This window comes from Brachycentrus maculatus, unplaced genomic scaffold (assembly GCF_059751285.1).
Source record: "Brachycentrus maculatus isolate JH-2025_06_01 unplaced genomic scaffold, ASM5975128v1 h1tg000196l, whole genome shotgun sequence".
Classification (NCBI taxonomy): Eukaryota; Metazoa; Arthropoda; class Insecta; order Trichoptera; family Brachycentridae; genus Brachycentrus; species Brachycentrus maculatus.
In genome coordinates, this window is record NW_028280947.1 from 1467380 (window position 1) to 1482365 (window position 14986).

The 14986-nt window shown below is 31.6% G+C and overlaps 1 protein-coding gene across 1 annotated transcript; it reads right to left on the reverse strand.

Moving 5' to 3' along the window:
- Window positions 1-3077: 3077 nt before the first annotated feature.
- On the reverse strand, window positions 3078-14275 carry nclb (PWP1 homolog no child left behind). The gene is made up of 13 exons (XM_088263085.1): window positions 14077-14275; window positions 13912-13970; window positions 13395-13510; window positions 12833-12912; window positions 11900-12005; window positions 9958-10065; window positions 8494-8668; window positions 7570-7666; window positions 6636-6806; window positions 5532-5622; window positions 4475-4556; window positions 3846-3994; window positions 3078-3201 (listed from the first exon to the last, which is right to left on the reverse strand). Exons 1-13 carry the CDS (start codon window positions 14161-14163, stop codon window positions 3149-3151), a joined length of 1374 nt encoding a protein of 457 aa, XP_088119211.1. The 5' UTR covers window positions 14164-14275; the 3' UTR covers window positions 3078-3148.
- Window positions 14276-14986: the final 711 nt, after the last annotated feature.

Consider the following 14986-nt stretch of genomic DNA (forward strand, 5'->3'; position numbering starts at 1 on the left):
TACAACCATAAATATTCTTTTATATCTTGCGGGGTATAGTTTCTCAACATACTTTTGTTACTTATTTTTTTGGTGGCATTATCCATTTAAAAAAATCAATGCATATTAGCAGCTTTAAACTGTTAAATTTTTTTTAGCAAGATGGTATTGGAAAAAGATATGCCTTATTTGAAATTAAATTAATAAATATTATCAATATGTACAAATTGTTGCTTACTCTAAAAAAATATTTTAGTTTATATAAAAGCCAATACTAAATAAGATTTGATAAAAAAGCCTTATGACCATTTATTTATTTAACAAAACTGTATGTATTGACTTTGAACTCACAGGTTTACTGATGTCAATATGTTACTAAATTGAGGTCACGCGCTGTGATTAATATAGAAGGCACTGATGGAACTATTTTTAAATAAAAGAACTCTTGCCATTTTTAAAATGGATAAAATTTAATTCTAATTAGGCACTTTTCCAAAGGGAGAAAATATTACCTAGTGTTCACAGTCCCAGTTATCAAGTGTGAATTTGTTTACAAATCTACTTATTTTGATGTTTTTTGTCTGTATTTTATCATTATTTTTATTACAGCATTTTACAAGCAATATTTCATTCCGTTACAGTGTTTATAAATATATTTTTTTATCCATTTAGTGTGAAGTGAACAATAATATATGACGTTATTTAACAATATTAGATCCTGTTAGATTTTTAAAAAAGCCTTCATCAATATAGAATATATGTGTATTGATAGAACCTTTTTAAACTCATAGGACAGATATTTAAATAATAGAAAGATGTAGATGTACTGACAAATGGTAAACTAAAATAATATACATGGATTATATAAAATTATCATATTTATATACTTAATATTGGTTTTATTGAGCACAATCATGTAAAAATTTCTGCAGTGTAACAGTATTTTAAAATGTAACTAGGAAATAAATAATATCATAAGACAGATAGAAAAAAGTTAATAAGGCTTCTTCGATCAGTTATCTATCTCTTGACAGGTAATTCGTGGTGGTGACCCGGGCTGAAACGGTTCGGTGGCAGTAACTCCAATTTAGAAAGTTTTCAATAGATTTATATAAAGCATAGATAAATTATAAACCACAGATAAATGCAAAAGATAAAAATTATTACAAAAAGATATCACAAAATATTTTTTTATTTACATATATCATAGTCATACAAGAGAAAGTGACCAAGTGCATTTTTTACAAAAACGTGATCATTGACTATTTGATATCTTACTAGCTTAATATTGCCCTGAAAAAATTCCAAAGCGATTTTAAACTTGGAAGTATAATTATTTTGACTTGTTGAAAATGACTAACTGCGTTAATGCTTATTTTCTTGCCAAGCAAAAGTGACTTAAATGGCCCTCCTGAACATTTTACGTTTTGTTAGTTAGTCACTTTCTCCTGTGCGACTACGATATCGCTCACTCCTTTCAAGAACGTCATAAATCAAAAATCGTCAATTTTTAGTTGTGCATGTTTTCGGAATGCCCAGAAAATGTACTATATCCCAGCAAAAGAGGCAAATTTTAAACTTAATATTTACCCGCTACAGGGTAGAAAGTGTTGTTTTTGCATTTTCAAAAAAGGTATTGTTTAATTATTTTTTTAAATATACTTGATATTTTTCAAATGGAGAAAAAACCTTCATGTTTTACCTTAAAAGATCTGTTGTATAGTAAAAAGTTCAGTAAATGGCTTGATATTTATTTTTAATATATTGTATTATATTTTTAAACTTTAAAAACGTACTCCTGAAAAATCAAGTTTTTTTATTTATGACGTTCTTGAAAGTAGTGAGCGATATCTGTTTTGCAGTCAAGCGTTTTTCTGGATACATCACGGTGCCTGTCTATATATAAATATTCTTACATCTTTATAAGCACAACCAGATTCATTTTGATGCATTAAAAATTTGTGAAATTTAACTGTTTCCAGGTTTTTAATGCTAAATTATTCAATTTAAGGTACTACAAAAAGGAATTTTGTCCTTACTTAACTTACTCGGGGATTAATCCCTGATATATGTGCAAACCAAGCTTAAGGTGTTCTCTGTGTCTTTTTTACAGATAATATTAGTATATACTGTACATAATGTATGTGTACAGATAACCCAGTATTATCTTAAAACTAAATAATATAATAAACACCAACTTTATATAGATATTATTATAAAAGAAGCAATAATAATTGTATTTTATTTTAAAGATTGTGCAATTAGGTACTAAGAACATGTATACAAACTACGCTTTTTGTTTTGTTATTTTTGTATGTTTAACACAGATTTTTCTGCTTATATTTTGCTACTTTTATTTACTCAGAACGCAAGCATTTTATTTTTTTATCAGCATATTGTTAAAACACTATCACTGCACGTGTTTATTGTTATTAAATGAATAATGAAGTTCAAAACTTGTTTTTTTTTTTAAATCAAAATTTTATACCGCTTTGTCTTCCTTTCTACATTTGAATTAATTAATTTTGATCTTCCTACAATTGAAAAATAAAAAAATCGAATAAGTTATTTGACTCAATTACTAATCATTTGATTATTTAAATTATAAATATTCAAATATTAATTTTTAATGAATTTTTTTAATGGATCAATCGAATGAATGAATAATCAAATATTCGTACATTCATACAACCATTATCTGCACCCCATGGTGCATAGGGCACTGCATCTCATATAAACGCAGTGTTATCTTGATCATTAACACACAAAGGAAAGGTGATCAGCCCTCCACTTAAGATCTCTGTCCAGGGTAATATTAAATAAATATTAGAGTGAAAAATCCCTTGTATTTATTTGACCCCCCCCACTGGGAATCGAACTCGGGACCTCCGGGAGGCAGACAAAATGAAAGAATTAATTAATAACTATTAATTAATCAATAACTATTTTCATTCAATTGATCCCATACCTAGTTTTGGTATATCATTTTGAAAACTATTTTACAGTAACAAGAATACAAATTCATAAAATTTGGAAACAAATTAACTTGTTTTATAAAATTGTTAAGAAAAAAATTATTTCATTAAAAACAAACGCTTTATTAATAAAATAATTTTATTGGAGCGTAAATATATAATACATATTTTTTTTGTAAAAAAATGTTTAATTTTTAAGAATCAACGGCCATTGTCAGAAGTTGTCTGGATCCAAATCTTTCCTTAACTGAAAACAACAATAAGAAACATTTAAAGAAAATTTTACAGTTAGTAAAAACAATTTTTTTTTTATGTATATTTTATGAAAGTTATAATCAAATATTTAATGTACAATTTGCAAAATAATAAGTTTGCGGTTTGAAAAATTTAATGAATACTTCATCAATATTTTTTTATTTTGTCAGTGAGATATTTTGAAATAAGTAAGTATTGGAAACACATAATGCTTTTGAACGAGCAGAATTCAAGGACGGCACATGTGTCGTATTGTGTCAACCCGAGCACTGCTTGCGTGTTTAGAGATATTTGCATTACATACGATAAATCAAAGTGAGTTTGTCAATTTCAAGATCAAGATAACACTGCGTTTATATGACGCAGTGCCCTATGCACCATTGGGGTGCGGATAAGGGTTCTATTTTTATATAGATTAAATTAAGTGAAAATTCTTGATTCCTGAGCGATGGATACCAGAAGAAGTGAAGATTTTACCCGGATAAGGGTAGGTGAAAACAGAAGGTAAGGATCTGGCTATTCTCTGTTTTACTTGAACTTTCCGTTACAGGATCAATTTAACAGGAACGAACAGGTATTCAGTGTTCCTGTTATTCCGCTAATTATGTCATAAAAAATAATGAATACGGCACTTACCGACATCCATACTTGTAACGTCCCAGACTCCGAAGTTTTTAGCCTTAAAATCCCCTCCAGCAGCAAACACAAATGGGTTTTCCGGACAAACAGATAAACATTGAGCTGCTCCAATGGCTAAAGCCTTCTCAGCTACCAACTGAGGAGTTCTAAAGTGAAAATAAAAGAGAGTTACATTTCATCACTAACTAGTAATGCATTAATGAAAAATTCCTATTGTACAAATCGATTTCATCAAATGATAACACATGGTTTCGTTTTAGGGTCAGACAACTGTCGTGTGAATAGCTAAATCGGTGATGTTATTTATTGGTTCAAAGTAAAATCCTTCCAACTTCACATCAAATACTTTACTTTGGAGCCAATCACTTTATTCTCTATGATAATAAATTATTTCTGCATTATGAGAAAAAATAATTAACATTTTGCTTTACAGTAATCAAGGTTTTTACTGTATTAATGGTGTATCAATCACCGTGTGTCAATCGTATTTTTTTAATTATAATCATTTGCCAGTAATAAAGTAAATAAAATAAAATATAATTCAACTGTTTTCTTTAATTTGTTGACACTTAAACACGCTTGACTAATTATTTAACGAGGAGTATATAGGGTATAAATATACTTGCCCAGATATGTCCCATGTTTTCATATTGCCTTCACTTGATAATGTGACCATCAGACCAGGGCATTGTGAACTGAGAACAAGACCTGGAATAGACATAATTAAATATAAAAAATAAAGACATGTTAGTGAAATTCTTAACTTTTATTAAACAATTAATTTTAACATAAAGAAAAATAAGTGACTCTAGTAAATGTACTAGCCATATATCGTTATGTCACTTTTTATATTGTTTATTTTTTTCCATTTAATATTGTCCGCCATAAAGCTTTATAACTTGCTTCCATTATTCATTAAACAAAGAAACTATGTACAAAAGTGCTATTCACAATTGGATATAGAGGTATGAAGATTTGAAACAGAACATATTATTGGGCCATGTCATTCATGATTGCACGAGCCATGATAGACAAATTCCTACTCAAATAATTTTATAAAAAAAGCATTATAATTGTGCCCTTAGCACGTAAAAACCCATTAAGCCGCATTATTGTTAATTGTAATATTAAATATGTGTTGATGAAAAAAATACATAAATAAACTTAATTTATTATTAGATTAAAACCAATATTTTTAGCTTTTCCACTTTTTTATTTGACCAGCGACCGGGTTTCGTCGTTACCGACATCATCAGACTGGTGTCGGTAACGACGAAACCCGGTCGCTGGTCAAATAAAAAAGTGGAAAAGCTAAAAATATTGGTTTTAATCTAATAATAAATTAAAAATGCAATTCCATCACGAAGTGTCAGTGGATAATATAAATCTATTAAATAAACTTATTTAATGATTGATTTATGGAAGGAGAGTAATAAACAATATTCTAGAGGTATGAAGGTATTGATTTGTCTTTGAGTATTTTTGGAAATCAGTCGTGACCAGCGGTAATTTACTAAAGAACATGATTGTTTTAACTGAATAAGGAAACTGGATGAGGACTGGCCTAAGATTTTTTTTTTATAAACTTTTCATTACAAAGTCCAACTTTTAACAGGTTATGTGAATGTAAGCATATGAGAGTTTATACCAAATATCCAAGTTTGCAAGTGTAAAACCACATACCTGTAACTTCTCCTTCATGTGCTTTTATTGACCACAAGGCTTCTTCTTGTCGGCAATCGAAATAACTCACATTTCCATTAATTGTACTGGCCTAAAATAAGAAAATTCAATTCACATTAAATTTCAATTTCATTTTCAATAATTAATCAAAGAACGCATAGTTTCTGGGCTTAGCATGTAATTGTATTAAAAATTATAGCATACTTTTGCATATTTAGAAAAAAATTGAATTTAAAGCAAACGAAGTGAGATTCTACTGTCAAAATGGTGAAATATCAAAAATAAGGATAAATACTTTTCAAGGGCAGATATACGTAAAATACTTTGAGGAAAAGGTAGGTGATTCTTAGGTAAGTGAGAAATGTGTGCTTAATATTTTTTCTTTTCCATTTAACCAAACAGAGCTACAGCAACGCGTGGTTAGGTACAGCTAGTTATGTATGACTTATTATATTTAAATATTACTTAGAATATTTAAATTTTGTTCACAGTATATCTTTTTTATTCACCTATGATTTTCATATATACTTCTTACACTGATAATTTTCATAATTATCTCCATAATTATTTAAATATCATTCCACAACCCTGTAGTGGCAAAGGGATACCCCTGTTTTATGTATTTTTATTTATCCGCCTCCGTAGTGTAATGGTCAGCACGCTTGGCTACCGTTCTGGAGGTCCCCGGTTCGATATCCAGGGGGGGGGGGGTCAAATAAATACAAGTGATTTTTACACTCTAATATTTATTCAATATTACCCTGGACTGGTACCTGAAGCGGAGGGCTGATCACCTTTCCTTACACATCTTGTGATAACACTGTGTTTATATAATGCAGTGCCCTATGCACCATTGGGGTGCGGATAAGGGTTTGAATTGAAATTGTATTTTTATATATACATACATATCTTAATGAAACTAAATAAGTATTGCAACTACAGCTATATCCTTTTGCCAGATTATGATATACACTATTTTAGACATTTTGTGGAACAAACTAAGAAAATTAAAAATTTGACAGATATACCCCCTTGCCATTACACTTCCGAACTATACTATGGAGAAAAATAATAAATAAATTTAGTTAAGTTGAACTGACTTACAGCAAAGCAGAAAGGCTTCAATTTATCCCAGCAGACTTTCTCCACTTCCGAGCCTATACTCCAAGTCTTGTGGGCATCGGTACTCCGACAATCCGATACTCGGACATACCCGTCACAGCATCCTGACAGCAGACTCTGAGATTCTAGGGGGTGCCATTCGACGCTTTGTACCTGGGAATATAAATTCATATTCTATTCACAGAAATTTGGTGGCTAGGTAATTTCCAGCAAAATAATTATATTTTCTAATGAAATGTGCAAATTTACTCCATTATATGTTATCCATATCAATTAGAATAGTAGAGTTTACATATTTTAAAAACTCTGTAAAAAAGGGAGATACAAGGGATTAAAATGGATTAAATTAAATTTAAATTTAGTCCGCCTCCGTGGTGTAATGGTCAGCGTGTTTAGCTACCGTGCTGGAGGTCCCGGGTTCGATTCCCAGGGGGGGTGAAAATAAATATTTGTGATTTTGCACAGTAATATTTATTTAATATTACCCTGGACTGGTTCCTGAAGCGCGAGAGTGATCACCTTGCCTTCATGTAATTAATGATCAAGATAACACTGCGTCAATTCGATGCAGTGCCCTATGCACCATTGGGTGCGGATAAGGGTTATAAGTAATAAGTAATAAATTTAAAATGATAAAAATATCAAAATGGAACCATTGATACTGTGATCAGTGTGACTTCATTATGTGTTCAAAAAATAATAATTTTTCCGATCCCCCATTGTAAACACTGCGGTATTTATATATTTATAGTAGCAATTGCCTAATCCACACCAAAGGAAAAAACTAATTATTTAATAATATAGCAACTATTGACACCAAGTTCTTGCTCTTGTGAAATGAATTGCCAACTTTCTGAATGCAGGATTTTGTGAATCTTGCCAGAGAAAACACAACACGAAAACAAATATACTACACCTTATCTTCAAAGACAGAAAGTTTAGTATGTGGCGTGCCTTGATCAATATCCCAGAGTAGAATAGTTTGATCGACAGAACCGCTCGCTAGGACATGGCTGAAATAAACATCAAATGGAAATCAATACACATTCGTTATTACAGATCAAAATAGAAAATATTTTTGTGAAGTAATTGATATTGATATTGCATATAGTAATTGATTAATATTCTGTCCGCCTCCGTAGTGTAATGGTCAGCACGCTCAGCTACCGTTCTGGAGGTCCCGGGTTCGATTCCCAAGGGGGTTAAAATAAATATTAGTGATTTTTTCACTGTAATATTTATTCAAAATTACCATGGACTGGTACCTGAAGCGGAGGGCTGATCACCTTTCCTTCATGTGTAAACGATCAAGATAACACTGCGTTTATATGACACGGTGCCCTATGCACCGATTGGGTGCGGATAAGGGTTTTAAAAAAAAAAAATTGAAATACGGTGTTTGCGGCTTAATCTGTAATATGACTAACTCTATTTTTATTTATATTAAGGTGGAGACTGACCGGAGCATTTCTTCGTAACATAACGTTGTAACATCGCTCGCGGCGAGCAACTGAAACTATGGATGGAGCTCTCGTTACTATCCATACCTGTATAAGCGCCCTTGAGGTAGTTTTTTTACGAAAATGGCGCTATATAAATCATACAAGATTATTATTATTACTATTACGTTACGACGAAATGGTCCGGTCAGTCTCCACCTTTAGAAGAGCATTTTAATTTTTAAAATGTTACAATTTTACTTTCATTTGTAGGAATAAAACAAAGCGTATTTTTACCGTTAATAAATTCCATTAGATGGTTGAACTATGTTTTTTTCTCTTTCTTGTTAAGTGCATACATAGAATTAGACATAATAAAGCCAATTATAAAAAAAACTTACTCAAAATTTTGATTCCACGCCAGATCCAAAACGGCATCTTTGTGTCCAACTCTTTTAGTGCCTTTTTTCTTATTTTTCTTCTTTCCGAGTTTGTACGCCGGCTCAAGACAGTCCAATATATCCAAGTCCCAAACTTGGATTACCGGATCCATGCTGCCAATTGCGCACATGTTACCTGCGTAATTATATCACTTAATATCACTAGTGATGGGATAAAATTAATGAAAATAGTTGAGTTATTAAATTAATTCAATAGAAATTGCCTACTGGAAATGTGGTTGAATTTAGCTGAAAAATCCTATTTGATTTAACAACCTTTAAGTGACTTAATATCCGCCTCTGTAGTGTAATGGTCACCACGCTCGGCTACCGTTCTGGAGGTCCCGGGTTCGATTCCCAGGAGGGTGAAAATAAATATTAGTTATTTTACACTGTAATATTTATTTAATTTTACCCTGGAATGGTGCCTGAAGCGGAGGGCTGATCACCTTTCCTTCATGTGTAAACGATCAAGATAACACTGCGTTTATATGACACAGTGCCCTATGCACCATTTGGTGCGGATAAGGGTTTTTATTATTTTATTATTATTATATGACACAGTGCCCTATGCACCATTTGGTGCGGATAAGGGTTTTTATTATTTTATTATTATTATATGACACAGTGCCCTATGCACCATTGGGGTGCGGATAAGGGTTTAAGTGACTTAATTGTTTGATCCCCCAAATTTTTAATTGATAGTGGCTTTAAGCGATCACCACATTGGTGTTGGGCGGTTTTTTCATCAGCCCCTGCCTTTATTACACTCAGACAGTCTGTCGCCAGACCCTCAGTATACTAACAACATCACAAGTAACCGCAAACCCAATTCCGATCTGCACACTGTATTTTGGAGTCTCTTGCGCTCTAACAAAAGTAAGTAAATAGAACGCTTATAAGTGTCTCCCACTCTCTACCAACAGTATGTAAAAGACGCTTTTAAGCGTTTCCCACAAACAATTACAGTAATTAATTGTAGAGTGTGTTTGCATTCTTCTTCCAAATACTTAGTTTTGCTTTCATTGTTTCATTCAATTCATTCAAACCCTTATCCGCACCCCAATGGTGCATAGGGCACTGCACTATACAAACACAGTGTTATCTTGATCGTTAACACACGAAGGAAAGGTGATTAGCCCTCCGCTTCAGGTACCAGTCCTGGGTAATATTGAATAAATATTAGAGAGAAAAAATCACTTATATTTATTTGACTCCCCCCTGGGAATCGAACCCGGGACCTCCAGAACGGTAGCCGAGCGTGCTAACCATTAAATAGATGTTATGTATCCGCTAATAAAATATATTTTTATCCAGCTTATAATTTGACCAGTTATTGTATTGCGTACTGACCATTACACTACGGAGGCGTTTTTTTGTTTTTTTTTGTTTACCTATATGAAATTATAAAGAGGAAATACGTACCTGGCTGATCACTGGCCGGGTCCCTATTGAGCCATTCGATACACAGAGGGAAACTGGGTAAAAGAGTATCGTGATGTACATACAGAGAACCCTCTTGTTCATTGTAAACTGGAAAGAAAATAAATTATCTGGTCAAATTATAAGTTTAAATGATAAAAATGAAAATAGTATTTTCTGGCGTTTCTCATGTGTGTGATTATAATCCAGGATTCGGACCTCACATACTAATAAAAGAGTTTCTGCTCAATAAAAAGCTTCTTTTCATCTCACCAATAGATGTCTCTAGTGAAGTTCTAGTGATTCAAGAATAATGTTTCAAAATTGGTTCATATATATATATATATATATATATATATATATATATATATATATATATAACTTCCAAGAATATACATGTTCCGAAATATGAGTAGTGTGGTTGTCAATAATGGGTAGAAATGGTGAATGTTACACTTGTGTAAAGTGATCACTTAAACCAGCCTATGACGGTCGTCAGCCCCGTAAATGCCCAGACTTCCATATTCTTCTTCATCTTTGATGAGATGTCAAAAAATAATATGGAAAAAAAATATACACAATTTCAATACATAAAAAATTCATTCTTAACACAATAACCCCCTTTGAACGCGTTAAGTAAAAAAATAAAAGTTGATTTGAAAAATGAAAATTTTCAAAATAAAAAATAAAGTATTTTATAAAATTCCTTTTATTTCCTTTTATTTGTTTACTTTAGTCCTATCGTCGATTTACGCGTCCAAAGGGTTAATTACCAAAAGCCGACTAGTCGCTTTTGGCTGCCAACTATAAACGAGCAAACATCAACTAGTCGGTTTTTCTACCCTACATACTGAAAATAATTCTCACAATTATGTACATCATTATATCGATTTAAAATTTTGAATTATTCATTTAAAAGGATATTTACTAGCAACTAAAATTTTTAAAAATGAATATATGCATTATTATTTGTCATAAATTTACACATCGCCCACTCCTTTCAAGAACGTCATAAATCCAGGAGAACGTTTTTAAAGTTTAAAAATACAATACAATGTATTAAAAATAAATATCAAGCCACTTATTGAACTTTTTACTGAGCAACAGATCTTTTTAGATAAAACCTGAAGGTTTTTTCTCCATTTGAAAAATATTTAGTATGTTTAAAGAAACAATTAAACAATACCTTTTCTTCAAAATGCAAAAAACACTTTCTGCCCTGTAGCGGGTAAATATTAAGTTAAAAATATGCCTATTTGCTGGGATATAGTACATTTTCTGGGCATTCCGAAAACATGCACAACTGAAAATTGACAATTTTTGATTTATGACGTTCTTGAAAGGAGTGAGTGACATGTTAAAGACGATATTTTTCCACTTGAAATTGTAAGCAAAAAATTTCATATTGTGATTCATTCCAGATACATTCTGCATTTACAAAAAATATTGTCTTCAACATGTAAAATTTTGACAAATAACAGTGCAAATCTTAAATTTTTTTTTAGTTCCTAGTAAATACACTTTTTAAATTAATAGTTCGAATTTGAAATCGAAATAGTGATATACATAATTGTGAATTTTTTCCAGCCTGTAGGGTAGAAAAACTGAATAATCCGTGTTGGTCGTTTACGGTTGACAGCGAAAAGCCGACTAGTTGGCTTTTGGTAGTAAATATAATAAACATCATAATAATGAAACGATTGGTACATAAATTATGAATATATTTATTGATTAATTGTATTTTTTGCTATTAGTACAAATCTGCTTGGTTTTTAAGGTAAGTCTTTCAAAAATTTGTTGGCAAATAAAGTGTCAACCTATCTATAGTTAAAAATTGACAAAAAGATATTTGCATGCAGTTTTATATGAAAGAATTGCTAATAATTGGTCCACAAAGTCCTAAAAAACTTTATTATGGTGTATGGTAATATGTAAGTGTTCTTACCATACACTTCCAGTACACTGGCATCTCCTTGCACATGTCCAACAAGGACCAAGTTATCTGTTGGCTTGATAATATCATCTTCTTCGTCGCTGTCAGGGTCCTCCGTCTAAAAACGAAAGAAAAACATTCGAGTAATTTAAAAAACATTATTTTATTAGATACCACAAAAAAAACAGCTCTGGAATATAAAGAGTATAATAAAAGTACTTGTAAGAAATGAATTTTGTGGATCTTTTCCTGTAAATTTGTATTTATAATAAACCATAAACCATTTATATATCATAAACCAATAAGTTTAAGGTATTTTTAAATTCGGGAGTGTTGATTGCGGATAAGTTAGTTTTCGCCCATTACATTTGTTTTCGACATTAATTGAAGACCTTCGACGGAGTCATCAATTATAACAGCATCATCAGCGTACTCTAGGTCGCAGAGTTTCCGGAAGGGGGAGATGGTTATACCTCCATACATACATTTATATTAAATTATATTATCCTGCCATGTATTGTAACGCCATGGACACCCCAAGAACAACAATTCTTAGCTCTCACTTTGCATATTTCAACAATAAAAGAATAAAAACTCATTTACCCATTTTAATTACAAACCTTATGTGACAGCCAAAAAGCAAGTACACCATTAAATTTAGAATGGTTTATTTACATAACAATAGGTACCCATCAGCAGGGGCGTGCCTTTCATATGAGCAGAAAAACAGTGCCTATCCTAACTTACCCGCGTGACATAGAAAAACGCAACCAGTACCTACCCTACCTCACTTAGTAGTACCAGCTTACCTTACTACCTACCTCTACTGCCAGCCCTGCCTACTACACACCACTGCCTATCAGATGTAAAGGTATAATTTGTCAGCCTGTGTTTGCAATTTACAAGCTTTGTGTGTGAACTCTTAAAAGTAACAATATAACTCACATTTATATGTACGCCCTCCAAATCCCCCACATTTGTGAATGTAGCTAGTGATCCTATTCCAAAAACTTGTGCCGGATTGACTGTAAAATAAAAATTTAATTTTAAGAAGAAGAAAACGAGTTAAGGAAAGGATTTTCCTTAAGATATAATATTATAATTCGGGATGTTGTTTAATTAAGTATGCTGTATCATTCACAAAATTTTAATTTCACCTTTAATCTGTACGGGAGTGAGTTTCTGCGGACAAATCTGTATCTGGGGAGTGAGTTTTTAATAATTTTATATCATAGTCGATGCTATAAGCAACATAATTTTTTAATAAAACAAATATTTACACCAGTAAACATGATTTGATTTGTACCAATTATTAGCAATATTTTAACAGATCTCCTGGCTTCGGAATATAGGAGATTAGACGGGGATCAGGACCGTCAGGGCGCTGTTTAGAGCTGCCCGAGACAAGGACAATTACTCTCAAGTGATAGTCGATGTCAGGGGGATTGACATGACACAAACAGAAGAAGAAGAAACAAAAATAATAAATACATTATACTAAGTTTACCATTATCAGCATCGTAGTTTTCAAAGTTAAATTCATCATTTGGATTATCAGGATTCGATACTTGAGGAGCAGGAGCGGCTTCATTTTCTGAATCGCTGTTTTCATCATCATTTATCCTAATAATAACAAGAAATGAAAGATAAATTGTACTTCACATTAAGTTTTGATGGAAATAATAAATAACATATTTGTAACATGGCAATCTTGATGTCAAGGAGTGGGGAATGATGTCAGCCAATGGATGCCCGCCAGGTTGCCTGGAGCACGTGTACTAGAAAACAACCGTTGGCAACCCGCACTTCTTCTCTGGATCGAGACCAATGTAGATCATACATAAAGTTGTATTGCGCTGTGTTGTGAAATAAACCTTGTGATACAAACCTTAAGTATTTTTACTAACAAATAGCGACGGCTGTTACATATTAATTGAAAAAAAATCTTTCTATCCAGTACAATCAAGTAAATTTTGAATAAAATTGGCTATAATCATTCGAGATATTGTATTCACAAAAATTACCTCAATTCTTCAGCGGTTTGGGTGATTATTGATTGCAATTCTTCCTCTGTTAATTGAACCTAAAAAAATTAACTTAAACATGAATAAAAACACAACAAAATAATCATTTTAACGTAAAAGGAATGAAGCTCAAAAAAACATAATGGAACCAAATAATGTTTGTACCTTTTCCGGCACAGCTTTAGCCACATTACGCCTCACAAAACGAACGCAAGATACCAAACCAATATTAGTAGTGTCGTTTTCATCCATTTTAAAGTTGTTTGGATTTAAAATGTATTATTCGTAATATGAAAAGTCAGACCAGAGCCTAACCTCGAAAAGACACGTGAATCGCGGCTATGACAGCTGTCAGATTTGTTGTGATTTCTATGGACTTTACCAAGGACACCAACATGCTAATAATAATAATAATATAGATACTCGAAAATTTTTCAGTTACGCACCTATTTAGAAAAAAATAACTAAACACAGGCTCAAATTCTTTTAAAAAAGGATAACCATAAAAAAACAAAAACTAATCAATATTTTCAATCAATCTAGCCTATTGCATTTTGTTGTTTGTATATTTATAAATGTATTATTTCAGTCATTTGCTAACCTTTTGCTAAAATGATTATTGCCCGTGAAAAACAGAAGGATGTGTTTCTTAGTAGAAATTATTCTATTTATATATGTATCTCTTTTCCCCTATTCCTCCTTACCATCCCTCTTCCAGGTATTATTACAAATTTACAGATGTCGAATTTTGTAATTGGAATAGTACTTATTGTGTAATACTCGCATATGTGAATGACTTGATGTAACTGTTCTGTTAAATTCCCAAATAAAAATAAAGTAATTTAATAACACATCCTATGTGCTTTTATGCAGATATAAAGTTTTATTTTAACAACAAATTTAAATTACGATCATATTGATATTGAAATATATTAAAATTTTGATATTAAAATGCATATCATTTAATATCAAAATGATACCCATTTTGGCAAAAGGAATAAAGATAGAACTAAAAACTAATATTTGTCTTTGTTTCATATTCTGTACATACATTTATTCGCCCGGCATTAAATAT

Bases quoted from the DNA above. Each gene is read 5' to 3' on its own strand.
- nclb (XM_088263085.1), bottom strand. From the start codon at position 14,163: ATGGATGAAAACGACACTACTAATATTGGTTTGGTATCTTGCGTTCGT. The intron at 13,511-13,911 runs GTAATTTTTGTG...TGTTATTATTAG, and splicing joins CAAACCGCTGAAGAATTGAG to GATAAATGATGATGAAAACA. The intron at 3,202-3,845 runs GTAAGTGCCGTA...TGTTGTTTTCAG, and splicing joins CGTTACAAGTATGGATGTCG to TTAAGGAAAGATTTGGATCC.